The 14,898-nt window shown below is 39.5% G+C and overlaps 1 protein-coding gene across 1 annotated transcript in view; it reads right to left on the reverse strand.

The window, feature by feature from the left end:
* The window catches only part of adam19a (ADAM metallopeptidase domain 19a), a 265,930-nt gene that overhangs the window by 140,683 nt on the left and 110,349 nt on the right, over nt 1-14,898 (reverse strand). Inside the window, exon 3 of the mRNA XM_055007585.1 lies at nt 14,564-14,640. Coding sequence (XP_054863560.1) covers nt 14,564-14,640 — 77 coding nt within the window. The remainder of the gene's footprint in view (nt 1-14,563; nt 14,641-14,898) is intronic.

The following is a 14,898-nucleotide window of genomic DNA, read 5'->3' on the forward strand; positions in this document are numbered from 1 at the left end:
CCCATAAAAAAATCTGCCAAGAGGACTGAAGACCAGAATGATGGCAAGGAAGCTCTACAGCCTTAAAGACCTGAAGAAGACCCGTCACAAAAGAGGAGTGGTCCAAAATCCCAATGACGACATGCAGAGAGCTTGTAAGCAATTATAAGAACTATGATTGCTGTGGTGGCAAATAAAGGCTTTACAACAGATTATTAAGACATGAATATGAATCATTTGGGGTATTTCTACATTGAAATAGTTGAAATCTATCATTAACATCTCTAACCACAATATCAAACTATCTTATCTTTTTTTAAATCCTTTTCCAGTCAGAAGAAACCTATTAGTTAGGCAATTAAGCTAAGTTTGCCACAATAACTATTTTGGGCTTTAACTGTAACAAGTCAGCCTTGTATAGAGATTGTAGTGTAGAGTAGTGTAGGGGACTGGAATAAATACAGAAAATTCACAGTGACATTTTGAAAAGCAAAATCATTCAATTCTAAATTTGAAAACATATTGACTGTAATTAAAACTTTCACAATTTTTACATAAAAATAAAAACCTTATGATATTTTAAAGGTTTAAGGGACCATCTAACTGTGAATGTATTTCTGTGTGAAGTGTGATTTGTGCTGGCCATCAGTCATCCTGGACTTAAAGGGAGAAGTGAAATAAGAGATGGCAACAAAGCCCTGCAGGACTGAGCCCTGGTCGTGGTCTGTCTCAGACGTTCAGTTTCAGAAGGTCACTTTGACAGATGAGGCTACGCTGTCTTTCGGGATATGATCACAGTGGCGAACAGGGCTGTACTGTACACACATCAGATGTCAGTGTTTTTTTTGTTTGTGTGTGTGTGTATGTGTGCGCGCACGTGTGCGTGTGTGTGTATGGACACGCAACCATGCAGAAATGTGGAGTAAATATATAATGTTTCAAGGCTGCACAGCTGCTCTAGCAGGACTTCCTCAACACATGTCAAACAGGATGCAGTACAGAGTCTGCAGGGTATAGAGGTCTGGCAGGCCAAGACGCACATCACCCAAACACCACCACCTGTTCTCTGTCTCACTCTGCTTTTACATCCACCTCTCCTCTTCCACATCCTTACCCTCTTTGACCTCCAGGAGTAATTTTCGCTGAAGGTTGACTCTGTTTCCTGTGAACCTCTCTAGCCCTCTGCAGTCTCTCTTTCCCATACTCCACAGAGCTTTTTGAAGGACGATTCATTTTCTGGTACTGACATCACCCTCTCCTCTCCTCCTCTCTCCTCTCTTCTATCCCGCCAGCTGAAGCGGCTCCAAATCTGAGCGTTTTTTCTGCGGATTTTCCTTCGTGAAAAGAAGGCAGGCGTGTTTGGCTCAGAGCTGCCAGTCATTGTCTAATCTGACATCCCAAGCTGGATTACAGCAGATTAACAGAACAAAGCTCATTATTGATTTTAATCATTATTAAAGTGGAGACAGTGTGAGTCTGGAGCCAAGTTCAAACAAACAACTTCCTGGGGAGAAATCGATGAAGGAAGTGGGATAATAAAAGCTGCTGCCAGGAGGGTGCTTAAAAAGTGCCATTCCATCTAAAGTTATCTTTGTGAAGTCAGACTCTCTGAGGACTTGAGTCCTAATTAACACCTTGTCAGGGCTGCGGCCTGGAGTGCGGCAATACATTTAGCTCAACTAGACACATTTGCAAGGGTCTGCCTCATCATTATGTACAATAGATGAGGCATGTATGCATGTATGCATTTCATTGCATATCATCCCAGGGTGGCAGTGTAATCAAGGCTTTCATTAACATAAAGAGAGTTAACGCTTCATCTAGGAACCCTCAACAGAGAATCTGCAATTAAAATAAAATGTGGTATTTAAGTGCAATGCCAACATTCTGTGTGCAAGATACACTGAGATGAGGAGATAAAGCAGCTGAGAAACAGCAGCCACTACAAACTACTTGAATGATATGGAGTAACTGTTTTGATGCTATTAATATTTACTATACGATGACTACACTGCTGGCACGTCCTTTAAAATGTACATGTTTGCTTGATTCTGCATTTGTGCTTGTAGAAGCTCAGTATATACACATAGATATGCACATATATAAACAGTATTACCTGTAACATTACATCCTAATAAGCTTTTCTTCAAATTGAAACCGTGCCAGTTTCCATTTCAAAACAGATTGTTTTTTCATTTTTGTTATGTTGTATGTTTCTACAAATGGCAGTTTTCATTTTTTCCTGTTTATGAATTTGTTGTTATGAGATTATGCACAACTGAATGGGAAATGACTTTTTTCATAGCACTATTTTCCATTAAATATTTCATAATGTGAAGATGTACCACACGGTTTGATTTGCTGCCAAACAACAAAAAATAGAAATTGTTGTAAAGGTACATTGCAACTGGTTGTATGTTCATTGATTACTATTCTTATTATCATTTATTCAAAGAAATACCACTTTACATTATGTTGATATCTAAAAAGATAAAAAGTGGGTACAATCTTTTTGATTTTGGAAAAAAAACAGGTTTGTATGGACACGACAAACTGCTGTCAGGTCATTTTCTGTCTTGACAACCATCAAATCCTAACCAACAGCTAAGTAGTTAATAAATGACAGAATGCCTCGGCACATCACATCAATATTTTAAGGTCATCATTTTGATCAGGGTCTCTGAGCATGCAGTGCTGAGCACCAGCTGGTTCTGTCACTGTGAAAATCAAAAGTGAGCTAACGTGACCTCAGCAGTCAACGTAACACGTGTTGTCAATAGGACCATTTAAAATTACATTTGAATTGTTGTTTAAGGAGTAATGTCATTTTCACTGTCAGTAATGAATCTTATAGATAATGGGATTAGTTTTGAAGATTCAAGTTCTTTGGATTTTACTATTCTTGCTGCCATTGCTGGGCAAATTAACTGAAAAACAAAATCTATATTATATGTGCAGATCAGCTACAGCTTGAAAACCTCCAGTCTAATGGTCTAATACTCCAATGGTGCTGTGGTATCTGGCACCGCAACATTGTCAGTGGATTGTTTGGGCTCTGTAGGGCAGGGCTTGTTGTGGCAAGTTTCATGGATGCTCACTGGGATTGCATTTTGAGAGTTTGGAGACCAGATTAATGTTCTGTGCTATTGGTTGTGTTCCTCATGCTGTTCCTGAGCAACTTTTGTGGTGTGAAAGGATTCATTGTCCTGCTGTTGGGGACTGCTGTTGCTGCAAGACCCTAACAGTTGACTCTGTGGCTGAAACAAACTGATGAGGACTTTCAGTTTTTAAAGTATTTCATGTTACACTTGTACGTGAAGAAAAGCTTCACTAATGGGGACTGTCTTTCTCTTGGATTAATTGCATTTTAGGAGACCTTACACACAAGGACAAATGTTGCTTCTTGACCTTGGAAACAGCAGTTGGGAAAGCTCTCCCCAAATCTCACCACAGCAGGGGTTAAATTGGGCAGGAGCCCATCAGAGTGGAGCTTTGCCTCCTAAGTATCCAAACTGTACATGGTCAGAGCTAAGCTTTGCTTCAGTCTTTTTCAGTATTACCACATTTCCATCTCACATACAGATCTTGAAATCTACTGTCAGATTATGTCTCATGCTGAGTCTATAATGTTACTTTATTTTGTGAGACTTAATTAAACCACTGCACCATCACACAGCAGCAAGATCCATACCGTCTCCAAACTGAGAGATGCTGTGCGCCTTGTACGCTCGGTAAATTAATTATTTACATCTCGGAAATCGCTATTTAACCCCTGAATCACAAGGTCTGTTTAGTCAGTGCTCGAAAGCTACGCCAACTAGAATGACCTTTGAAAGCAGATGGAGCCAGCCGAGTTGTCATGAAACCGTAGATGTTAATTAAATTTCTTGCTTTCTTTTTTTTCCCTGAGCACTTCAAAGATCTGTTGTCTGTGTTTGCCCAAGAGCAAAGTTTTCTTAACCTTGGAATAGTGGAAAAAAAATGTTTATCTTTACACTTTCTTTTTCTTAGGCTAAACCTTTTCTCAGTTGCTTTAATAGAAAGTATGTTCTGGTATGCACTTTGTTTACTCTCATCAGTCACAACTTTAAGTCATTGCCATCCAACCTGTTACAGGTCATTTTTTGCTCCCATCACATTGTTTCTTACTGTAGGCTCAGGTTTCACTGCAATATAAAGTACTGCACCTCTATGGAAACAACACAGCCATGGCTAAAAGTAGAGAGTTGAATTTCTTTCAGTATTATGTTAAGAAAATTGCAAAGCTAACTAACCTGAACACTAGCAGTGTAGCCCAGAAAGCTAACAACGATAGGTGTCGTCAGGTGTCCTCAGAGGTGCAGAAACTGAAACTATAGTGAAGGCAATTAATGGCAGGTTTTTCTCTAAACCTGATGGAATAGTGACGATCATTACTGAAGTGAGGAACACGATACAGGACTCTGCCGAAAGAGCGTCAAACAGTGTACAAACCGAGCTATGGATATTAATGGTGGAAGATGAGTTGGCTGCACTGAGACCTAAAGTACAAACACCGAAGACATCCAACAAAGCTTTGAAGGATAAAGTGCTGAACCTGAAGATGAGGTTACGAGTAAATAACCTGAGGCTAGTAAGCCTGCCGGAGCACACCGAAGGACCAGAGCCATGCTCCTTTTTGGAACTATGGATACCAGAAATACTGGAAATTGACAACCAAATATTTCTGGAGAGAGCCTACTGGGTCAGACCAAAGAGGAACACTAACTCCCCACCAAGAATGCTAATGAGGTTCTTGAACCACAGGGACAAACTGAAGGTGATCTATGTTGCCCAGGGGAAGAAAGATATTAAATACAAGAACAAGCATGTCAGATTCTACTCTGATCTGTCTGCAGGGACTCACAAGCAGTGGAAAGAATACGCTACGTCCCTTCAGCAGCTGTGGAACCTTAAGATTCGTCATGGACTTAGTCATCCAGCGAGACACATATAAAAATTGAGCCAGCACCTTCAACAGTTTGGCCAAGGCACAAGACTTCATCGACAAGTAAAGGCAGGAGCAGGCAAGAACTGAACAGTGATTGGTAACAGGTTACTAAAAATCAACAGCAGGGGATAACTGGTAAAATAGAGCAGGTATGGTTAAATAAAGACAGATTTCAATGTGAGACATGATGTACAGTTCTATCGGTTAAAGAGTAAGAGTATCTAATAAAAAGTCTAATGTAAAATGCACAAGAAGAAAATACCAACTATTGATCTAAAAAACCTGGAACAGCTTGACCTCCCCAATATTTTTTCCTTTAGGTTTAGATGTACTCTTTTTTCAGGGTGGGTATTTAACTGGTATCATCACCCAAGAAGAGTTAAAGTAAACCTATTAATATGTCTCTGGGGACAACATAGGTTGGACATTGTAGATCAGTGTTTATTTTGAGGGGTTGTGATACTTATTCATAAATCAGTTCCATGTCAAGTAACCAGGAAGAAGATGGAAGATGTTGATACTAATTATGAGCCAGTAATGGCACAAATCACAGATTAAGTTGATAGATGAATGTCTCTACCTGTTTCAGTAATAGGTAGAATGAATACTTAAAAATGAATGTTTTCCCAAAGCCACCTCATCTTTTTCAAAATACTCTCCTGACAACACCATCAGATTTATTTCTGAACATTTAAAACTACTTGTTCGATTAATTTGGAACAATAGAAAAGCGAGGCTACGTTTGTCTCTGTTGCATTTGCCATTTGATGCTGGAAGGTTAAAATGTCCAAACTTCTTGTATTACTAGGCTGCACAGCTGAGGTGCATCATGTTCTACTTCTCAAATAAGGATACTCCTTACTGGACAAAAATGGAAGCTCTGAGCCTAAGACTCCCTCTTCCCATGTACCTGTACTCTGACAATGAACAACCTACAAAGACACACCAGCAACCCAATAGTTAGACATATGACTAAAATGTAGTATGATGTAAGAAAATATCTAAAAGAACCATACTCCTTGTGAAATTACAGCCCAATATTAGGTAAGCAGTTCTTCACACCAGCAAGAGCTAATGCTACATTTAAAATCTGGGCTTGTAAAGTTTTTGAAAAAATCTGAGATCCGTATCTATCAAATTCTGATGATATGATGTATTTTGAACAACTGAAGCATAAGTTTAATCTGAACAGAAAACACTCTTTAAAAAATTCCTACAACTTAGAATCTTCCACATATGTGGACGTAATTTGTTTCAAATAGAGCGTATGTTAACCCCCGTTTCAGCCAGTGAACACTTGTGACGTGGACATCAAGGTGGTGACATTGTATAAATATTTAGGTGTCCACCTTGATAATTGTTGATAAAAGTTGGACTGGTCTAAAAACGTAGACTTCATCTACAAAAAGGGCCAGAGCCCACTTTTTTGCCTCAGAAGACTTCGATCATTAGACATCTGCAGTAAGATGCTGCAGATGTTTTATCAGTCTGTGGTAGCAAGCGTTCTGTTCTACGATGCAGTCTGCTGGGGAGGCAGTATAAAAAACAAAGATGCAAGGCGTCTGAACAAACTGATTAAAAAAGCTGGCTCTGTGGTTGGAATCAGATTGAACTCATTGGAGGATGAGGTGGAGAGACGGGCAATGAGCAAGATGGAGGCCATTCTGACAAGCATGGATCATCCACTTCATATCTGCCTCAGTGAACAACAAAACATCGGTGGTGGACGGCTCCTATCCCTGCTCTGCAGGACAGAAAGATTCAGAAAATCTTTCTTACCATCTACAATTAGACTATTTAATTCTAAAGTTAACAGATGATGAGATCCCAGACAATTGAATTTCGCTTTGGGGATTAATAAAGTTATTGTTTTGTATTGTTAATAATAATAATAATAATAATAATAATAATAATAATAATAATAATAATAATAATAATAATAATAGAAATTTATGAATACAATAAACATAATAATCAGATATGAGATGTTACCCAATTATTATATTTATTGGTTACTCCTTATCCCAAACAACTGGCAGAAATGTGAAATGCAAAATGCAAGCCCAACCAAAGCTTGGGTTAAAACAAATTAAAACAATATACTTACTAGACCCATACAGTCACTTGTTGAAACACTGACAACAAACGACAGTTTGAAAAAAGGGCATCATATCTGAATTCTTTAATATGTTTACATCTTGCTCATCTGAGAGCTCACAATACAAGTTACGTGCTTGGAAGGAAGATCTGGAAACTGAAATTTTAGCAGAGGAGTGGAAATCCGCCTGTGCTGCAACTCACAGTCACAATAAGCACATGGCTCAGACTAATTCTTTATAACTGGATAATGTAAACATAAGTAACTCCTGCAAAGGTAAGTCAGTTCAATAGATATAGATACCAGATATATGCACTACATGCAGAGGTTAAAGGAACACTGTTTCACTGTGTTTGGCAGTGCAGAATGATAAAAACAGATCAATAATCACACACTGGCTAGGACAAATGATGTCAAACCATCCCCTAGAATAACTAATTTATATATTAGAAGACAAGAAAAAACATATGAGGAAGTTTGTGGACCCTTTGCTAAATATGTGGAGGACATAGATCTGGAAGAAAGTCATGCTGAAGAGTGACTGCTGTGGGAAAGGAGTGGGTTATTGTTTGTTGATGTGTTTTATTTTATCTTACTTTTTTTTTCTTTTCGTGTATAATGTGATTTTTAAAATAAATATATTATTAAAAAATAAAATGACGACTCTATAATATTAATAATATAATATAATATTTTCTCCTAACATTTTTGCAGCTCACTCACTAGTGGCTTCTCCAAGATGCTGAGGGACGTAGATGTCTTTCTTTGTTTTTAACTGAAACTGGTGTAATGAGCTTTGGGAGGTGTTTTTTGTGTGATTTTAATCAAATATCATGACTTTTACATTAGATATGGTCAAGTTTTCAGATGGGACGGCACATCACAAAATGTTGGAAAGCTAAAAACCTGATGATTCTGTCATTTTCAGTTTCTGGTCTGATCAATTTTAATTTGGGTGTTTTTTTCAGACAGCATGCCTTTCAAACCTGTCTGCAGATTTTGGACTCGAGGAGGGGTAATAGTTGATTTAAGTTGGGTAGTTTTCCGGTTTAAATATTCAATATTACTTAAAGGATCACTGACACTTAACCTTTAACCCTCTTGCTGGAGTTGTCTTGGATCAGACCTGACTAATAGTGCTGTCAGACACCCTGACGCTCTGTTATACACACTGGATATCACAAACAGATGACAAATGAAGCCGATTCACAACAATGAACATGATTCACAGACAAGCTACCAGCACATCTGTGTTTTCTGCCTGTTCTGTTTTTTTCGGTCAGTGCAGGCATGTCCAGCATTGCATCAGCTGGCATTCCAGGACCCACCACACACACAGACGTCTCTACTCTCATGCTCAATCTATTCTCAGGATCTGTCTATAGGTCAGTCTCCTCCCCTGCACATCCACAGCTAATTCTCATTTCATTCCTCGCTCTTCATCTTCCCTCATGTCTGTTTTAACAACCTGAAGTGAACGAGTCACTCTCTGTAAGACCAGCTTGTCAGTTTGATATAGCACTTCTCAGATATTAGGTAGTCAGCAACATCCAGTTCCAGAATGATGGGTCCTCCTCTCTGATCACAACAAAAAAGCCACACACATTTCACTTCTCTTGCCTGTTCGATTTAATAGCTTGAGTGTTTTCAAAAGTTTCCTCTTCTGAAGAGAGGAAAGTGAAAAGAATGGGAAGGATATACTCAATGCTGAAGGTTAGACAGAACAAAAAGGTGAACATGATTTTCTCTACTAAAATAATAACATCATGTCTTTCACTAATGACAAACCAAGCATTTTAATGACAGCAAAACATAAATGTGTTTGTGGGAAATAAGACTTTATCAGTACAAATACTGGTATAACAATAAAACATAATGTACTATATAAGTTTGGGTTAGTTAAATCTCTTTAATCCTATAAAACTGAATACCTTTATGATAATAAATTTTACCAGTTACCAGTTTTACCAGAGCTCAGCTAAGGCTGGGTTATGCTTTCCACACGAACGAGCCGTGTGGAAATGAGCCGTGCAGAAATCCATGCGAGAGAGTGTGTGTGACTTATACTCCGTACGGTGTCTGCTCCCAAACTGCAGGGGGCAGTGTATCGTAAACACACGTCTACCTGGTCTACTCTAGTACTAGAGTAGCAGAAACTTACCATTGTTTATACAACTTGCAATGTGGCATTTTACCGAATAGTCGCATTTCAGCAGTTACTTTTAATTTCACACCATGAATTGTTCATAACCTGGTTATTGCGGTGATCTCTGTGTGATGAATCGTATAAGTGCCTGTATTTCTGGACTTCCGCTACGAGAAGGTCCTGGTCCTCTGCCATGTTTTTCCATGCGGCTCCATCCGCGTAGTTAGAAAAATGTGGAGGTGCATGACGCGGAAATTGTCCGCGTGAGAAGGGCCGTTCGAAGGTGCATGGCTGCTAAAATGATGTAATTTGTCCACACAGAGCCGCACGGACCTTTCGGACGCGGTAAGCATAAAACAGGCTTTATGAAGTTCCATATCTATAACGATGGACTAGAGTCTCACCAATAGAAAATGCAATAATTTTATAAAGAGATATTTCTTCCTCCTACTATAAAATAATTTGGTGTAAGAACTAGGTTTTTGCATTCTAACAATATTTGATAAAAGTAAGTTATATCTTATTTTATGTTATTTATTATAATATGAAATAATAAGATTATCTAATTACATAGCAAGTTACTCTGATTTAAATCATAGTGATTTAACATTATAACAAGATATGTTTTGATCTGCTTCGCTGTGATGAAATGTTTTCATCATTACTATGAGGTTAGTTTCTCTGCTTTGTGACCTAGTTTATGTTTTTGTGATTATAACAGGAGTGTTAATGACGCGATTCTTTGTTCAAATAACATGATACCTTGATTACCTCGAAGCACGTTTAGTCCTAACAACAACTTACTTTGTGTAGATAACAAGATCAATGCATCATTACAAACAAGATATTACTGCTGATAAAGACATTAAGAAAACAACCTTTATTACTTTAACAGCATACTTGTATCATAAAATAGATATATTTTCTTTAAATATTTTTCATTAAGTAAAAAATATATTTCCTCCCTTTAACAAGATGTTTTGTTTTAATAAGATATTTTAATAACAAGACTTTTCTTCTGCCTAAGACACACTTGATTGCAATTAAAGAATTTACTTTAATAAAACATGTTTTATTCTTTCAACATTGCAAATGTAATGTTCCTGGCCTTTACACTGTACATTGTGCTGCTTCCTGGCCATGTTCCACTTCTGTCCCAGTGGAAGAGACCCAGTAGATAAAATAAACTCTGTTTCCAGCAACATTCCCAGTAACTCCTCCTTCATCAGAACAACTGCTTCCCCAGAATGTGTAACTCATTCTCTGACCTACATTCTCTGGTCTAGACAAAACTTGAGCGCTTCACTAAGACTCAACTGCTGGTTTAAAATAAACATACTTTGCCAACTCGCCATCCTGTATCGCACACTGACTCCCTGGCCTAGAGTCTTTGCAGGTTGTCATCACCAGTCAACTCTCTGTACGTTTCCATCTCCTCTCCATCCCATTCATCACTGCCTGTCTGCTTCATATATGCCACTATTGTCTCTGGGCTTCTTGTTTTTCTGTTGGTCTGCATAACTGTGTCAGTTCCTCCGTTTGTCTTCTTTTACCCTAAGCCTAAATCAATCCTTCCCAAATCCTATGCATCCATTACATGTCCAGTGTCTACTGACTGAAACACTGAAATGTTCCTCAAAGTGCGACTCTGTGAAGCATTTCAAACTTGCATTTCACTTCTAAAGTCACACACCGGCTTTGCATACAATATAGTTTGTGTGCACTTATACATTCTGCATGTAATAGTTTTGGTCATATTTCAACACTTTTTCAACCAAGCTGCAAAATTCTTCATCAAGAAATGGTTCTGACAACATTTTAGTGAATGATGCGGTTATGGAGGAATTATCAGCTTCATTTACCTACAGTTTGAATTCTGACAAGCAGAGCAATTTAAAGGAGTTTTTCAGCAATCTACATTCAATTCATTAATTATAATGACATGCGAGAAAGAGGCAAAGGCAGTAAGGGCTGAAATGAAAGTAGAGAAATCTGAGATATCTTGATTTTTTACTGAATCTCTTTGGTCACTCCCCACAAACACTGGACTCTACACTTCTAAATATACAACTAGGGTTGTCAAGGTTAACCGGTTTTACAATAACCACGATTATAAATAGATATTCGTCACATTTTTCACAACCACGATTATCCGTAGAAAAGCCTCGCGAGAGGTGCAATGCAAGAAGCGTGAGCTGCGCTGAGTGGAGAGTGGAGAGAGAGAGTGGCTCCTTGGCCTGTGCGCGCGCTCCTGTCTAATCGGCATCACTGAATTCATTCACCGCTAAATTGAGGATGGCTGACGGGGGTGCTCCTCCGGACTTGCATCCTCCCAAAAGCGACTCAAATCAGCAGTATGGGATCACTTTGGGTATCCAAAAGATGCTAAAGGTGAGGTTTTCGTGGATGGGCACCCCACGTGCAAAGCTTGTCGTCGCAAAGTTGCAGCAAAAGGCGTGAATACAACCAACATGATACAGCATCTTCGTGACAATCATCCATCGCTGTATGTCCAAGTCAAGGTAAAATCATCATTTCCCAATAAAAAAGTAAAGCAAACACCGCGTTACTGCCAACCAGTGCAGCGCTTCTAACAACTTTTTCCACAAGTTTCAAAAATAAGGGGGGGGGGGGTGGGGGCAATGACCTAGGCCTAATGCACGTGTGTAGGCAACACTACAGCAGTGATCCCCAACCACCGGTCTGCGGCCCGTACCGGGTCGCACAGAAAGAAAAAATAATTTCTGGGCTTCCGGCCCGCCGAAGTGTCCCTAATATTGTGGCCGCTGTGCGCAATGAGGTTGCCAAGATGGTACTGTCCGCCGCACGCGCGGTAACTGTCGGTTCCGAAGTCAGCGGTCCGGTGGCCGGGCCGCCCCGAGGACCCCCCGCGCCCCGAGTTTCCTCCCGGAGCCAAAACAACCGGCGGGTCGGCAGCTCCGGTTACCTCCTGCGCTCCCGTTCCCCGCACGTCGCAGCCGGGCTGCTTTCCTGCGTCCGCAGGCGAGGGGAAGGCGGCGGGCCGCGGCGGGTGGGGAATGGGAGCGCAGGAGGGAACCGGAACTCCCGACCCGCCGGTTGTTTTGGCTCCGGAAGCCCGTGCCCTCCTCCGAAGATGCTGTCGGCCCGGTCCCCTCAGCAGGGAGTGTGGTCCGGGAAGCCCCGCTGCCCGCTGACAGTGGTAGTGGAGGAGACAGTAACCTCCAGGACAGGGAGGCTGTCTGTCTGCCTGGACCTCCTGTCAGGCTCTAGAGTTTTCCCTGGGAAATGATCCGGGTGTTTTGATTAATTGTTGTAAAATTAGTGGTGAATTGTTTATATAAACGTTTTAGTAAAAATAAATAAGACTCCCATTTATCCTTTTTTCTGTAGTTATATTGTCTAAAATTGTGGAGGATATTTAAAGCTTAAAATGAAGTGTTTTTAGAATCTTTAAATGTATTCTTTTTATGTCTTTTTGTTTTGTTTGATTTACAAAGTAAACACTACGTTATCAACCATACATTAAATTGCAACATTCCATAATACATAAAAGTCTCAAAGAGGCACTTCACTAGAACTTACTAGAATTTACTCACTAACTTTTGTTTTAATGATGGCAGCTAAAGAAGCCTTTAAGTTCCTCAAGTTAATGACTGTTTTGTAATGCAATTTGCACTTTTATTTACTACAAAGACGTGTTGGAACAATTTATTTTATAAGAACAGTAAATGTTTAAAAGTTTAAGTATTATTAAAGAGTTTATTTAAATACAAACACTGGGTTTTTTTCTTTCATAATGTCGATAATCGTGAATAATCGTAAAATCGCAATATTTCCTTCCACAATAATCGTGGCTCAAAAAATTGAAATCGTGACAACCCTATATACAACATCGCTTCTTCTGGTAGAGCCTGCCTGTCAATGCTCAAACACATCCAGTCAGATGTCTTTCTTCACCTTCAACATGCAGTTTTAAAAGTAATTATTACAGATAAGCTTAAATCCTCAGATTCTAATGAGGATCTATCTGTTAGATGAGGGACCCCTGCTCTGGTGAACAGAGAAGAGGTGGTTCTGACATGTTCTCTCTACCTCCAGGCTTTCAGAGCATGCTAAGTGCTTCACCTCAGAAGTCTTTGCACGTTTTCGGCTGATGAGCATGCACCAGAGGAGTTCCCCTTGATGTTATCACAGGAACATCATAACCTCTGTTGGCCTTGAACCCTGTTCCACGTGACCTCCATGAAATACACCACACTCTTTCTGATTAGCCTCACTCGTCTGTGTGCCCTGAGCTGTGTCACTTACACATTCCCTTTTCCCATCCCAACACAGTGAGTAAATCTAAAACTATGACTCAAGAGCATGTGATATTTATGTCTCCTGAGGTAACTAAGAAAATCTCCAAATGACATTCATTGAAACCATGAGACATTCTCACAGTCGTGGACTACCAATAGTACATGCTCTTTAATCAGTGTGTCTAATGGAACATTAGCTTCCTTATTTAGCTGCAGAGATTCAGAGAGCTTTCAATTCTGACCTGTGAAAGTTTTCTCTATGTATTTTTTGTGAAATTAGAATTACCATCTTGCAGTTGTATGTCTCAACCCACCAACCAAGTTGCAGTTTACATCTATGTCTTCATTTGCTCCTTCAATGTTAATTATTGGCCAGAAATGTGTTTTTGCAGAACAATACAATGTCAAACTGAAGTTGATCTTTGACCTTTTGGATAGAAAATGTCATCACTGTATCATACAAAACGCAACCAGGGATGGGAGTTGAAAATTAGCTTAATGCTATACAGTCTATATGCAAGACATCAGAAGTTTTCTATGTTAATTGCATGGCCCCTGATCAAATGAATAAATAAATAAATGTTACATGTTTATGTGAAGTGTGGTCACAATTAGGGCATGGATTCTTGAGTTAGTGATGTATTTGTGAGATCACAATGAACTTACCTTTATGACCAGCAAAATCTAATCAGTTTATCATAAGTTCAAGCCAAACTCGGAGAAATTTGAACAGATGGACAGACAACCCTAAAACATTGCGCATTGCGACTGTCACTGACATGGAGGAATAGTAAGACCTCAAACCTTGTAATTTTTGGATTACCAAACTATATACTGCTATTGGCACAAGCACATACATATTCTTAGGCCATCCATTTAGCCTTTTCTAAGCTTGTAAGATGTAACTTTGAATTTCTGGGGTAATGCAAAAACTGACCAAAACTTCAATAAAAAGCTGAGAGAGAGGAGGCATGGCAAGGGATGTGTGATCTCCCTCAGTTATCCTTTGACAGTTCTCAGGTGGAAGACAGAGGAGGTTAGCAGAGACATTAGGGTAGTAAAGATGGCATGAGGGAAGAGATACTTACTGATTACGTTCTACTTGTAGCACCAGTTGGAGGTCACTGGATGAGAGCCCGATGTCCCCTCTGACTGGACACTCTTCCTGTTGAATTAAGAGGAGAGATTGGGCCAGGTCAGTGCAACAGAAGAACTCACCAGGAACACTGCTTAAAGTGCATTAACTACTGAAGGCACTGAATTTCAAATTCGAACTTGACTGGAAAATAAATACTTTTCACACATATTTTTTAAACGGTACAGAATAAGTTATTTCTTAGAAGAATGCATTTGTTTATGCATGAACAGGTGTGAACTTTGCAGTTCACCAGGGCCAGATAGCATCCCAAGGAAGTTGTTCAGG

The sequence above is a fragment of the Amphiprion ocellaris genome, chromosome 23, assembly GCF_022539595.1.
Source record: "Amphiprion ocellaris isolate individual 3 ecotype Okinawa chromosome 23, ASM2253959v1, whole genome shotgun sequence".
NCBI classification, from domain to species: domain Eukaryota; kingdom Metazoa; phylum Chordata; class Actinopteri; family Pomacentridae; genus Amphiprion; species Amphiprion ocellaris.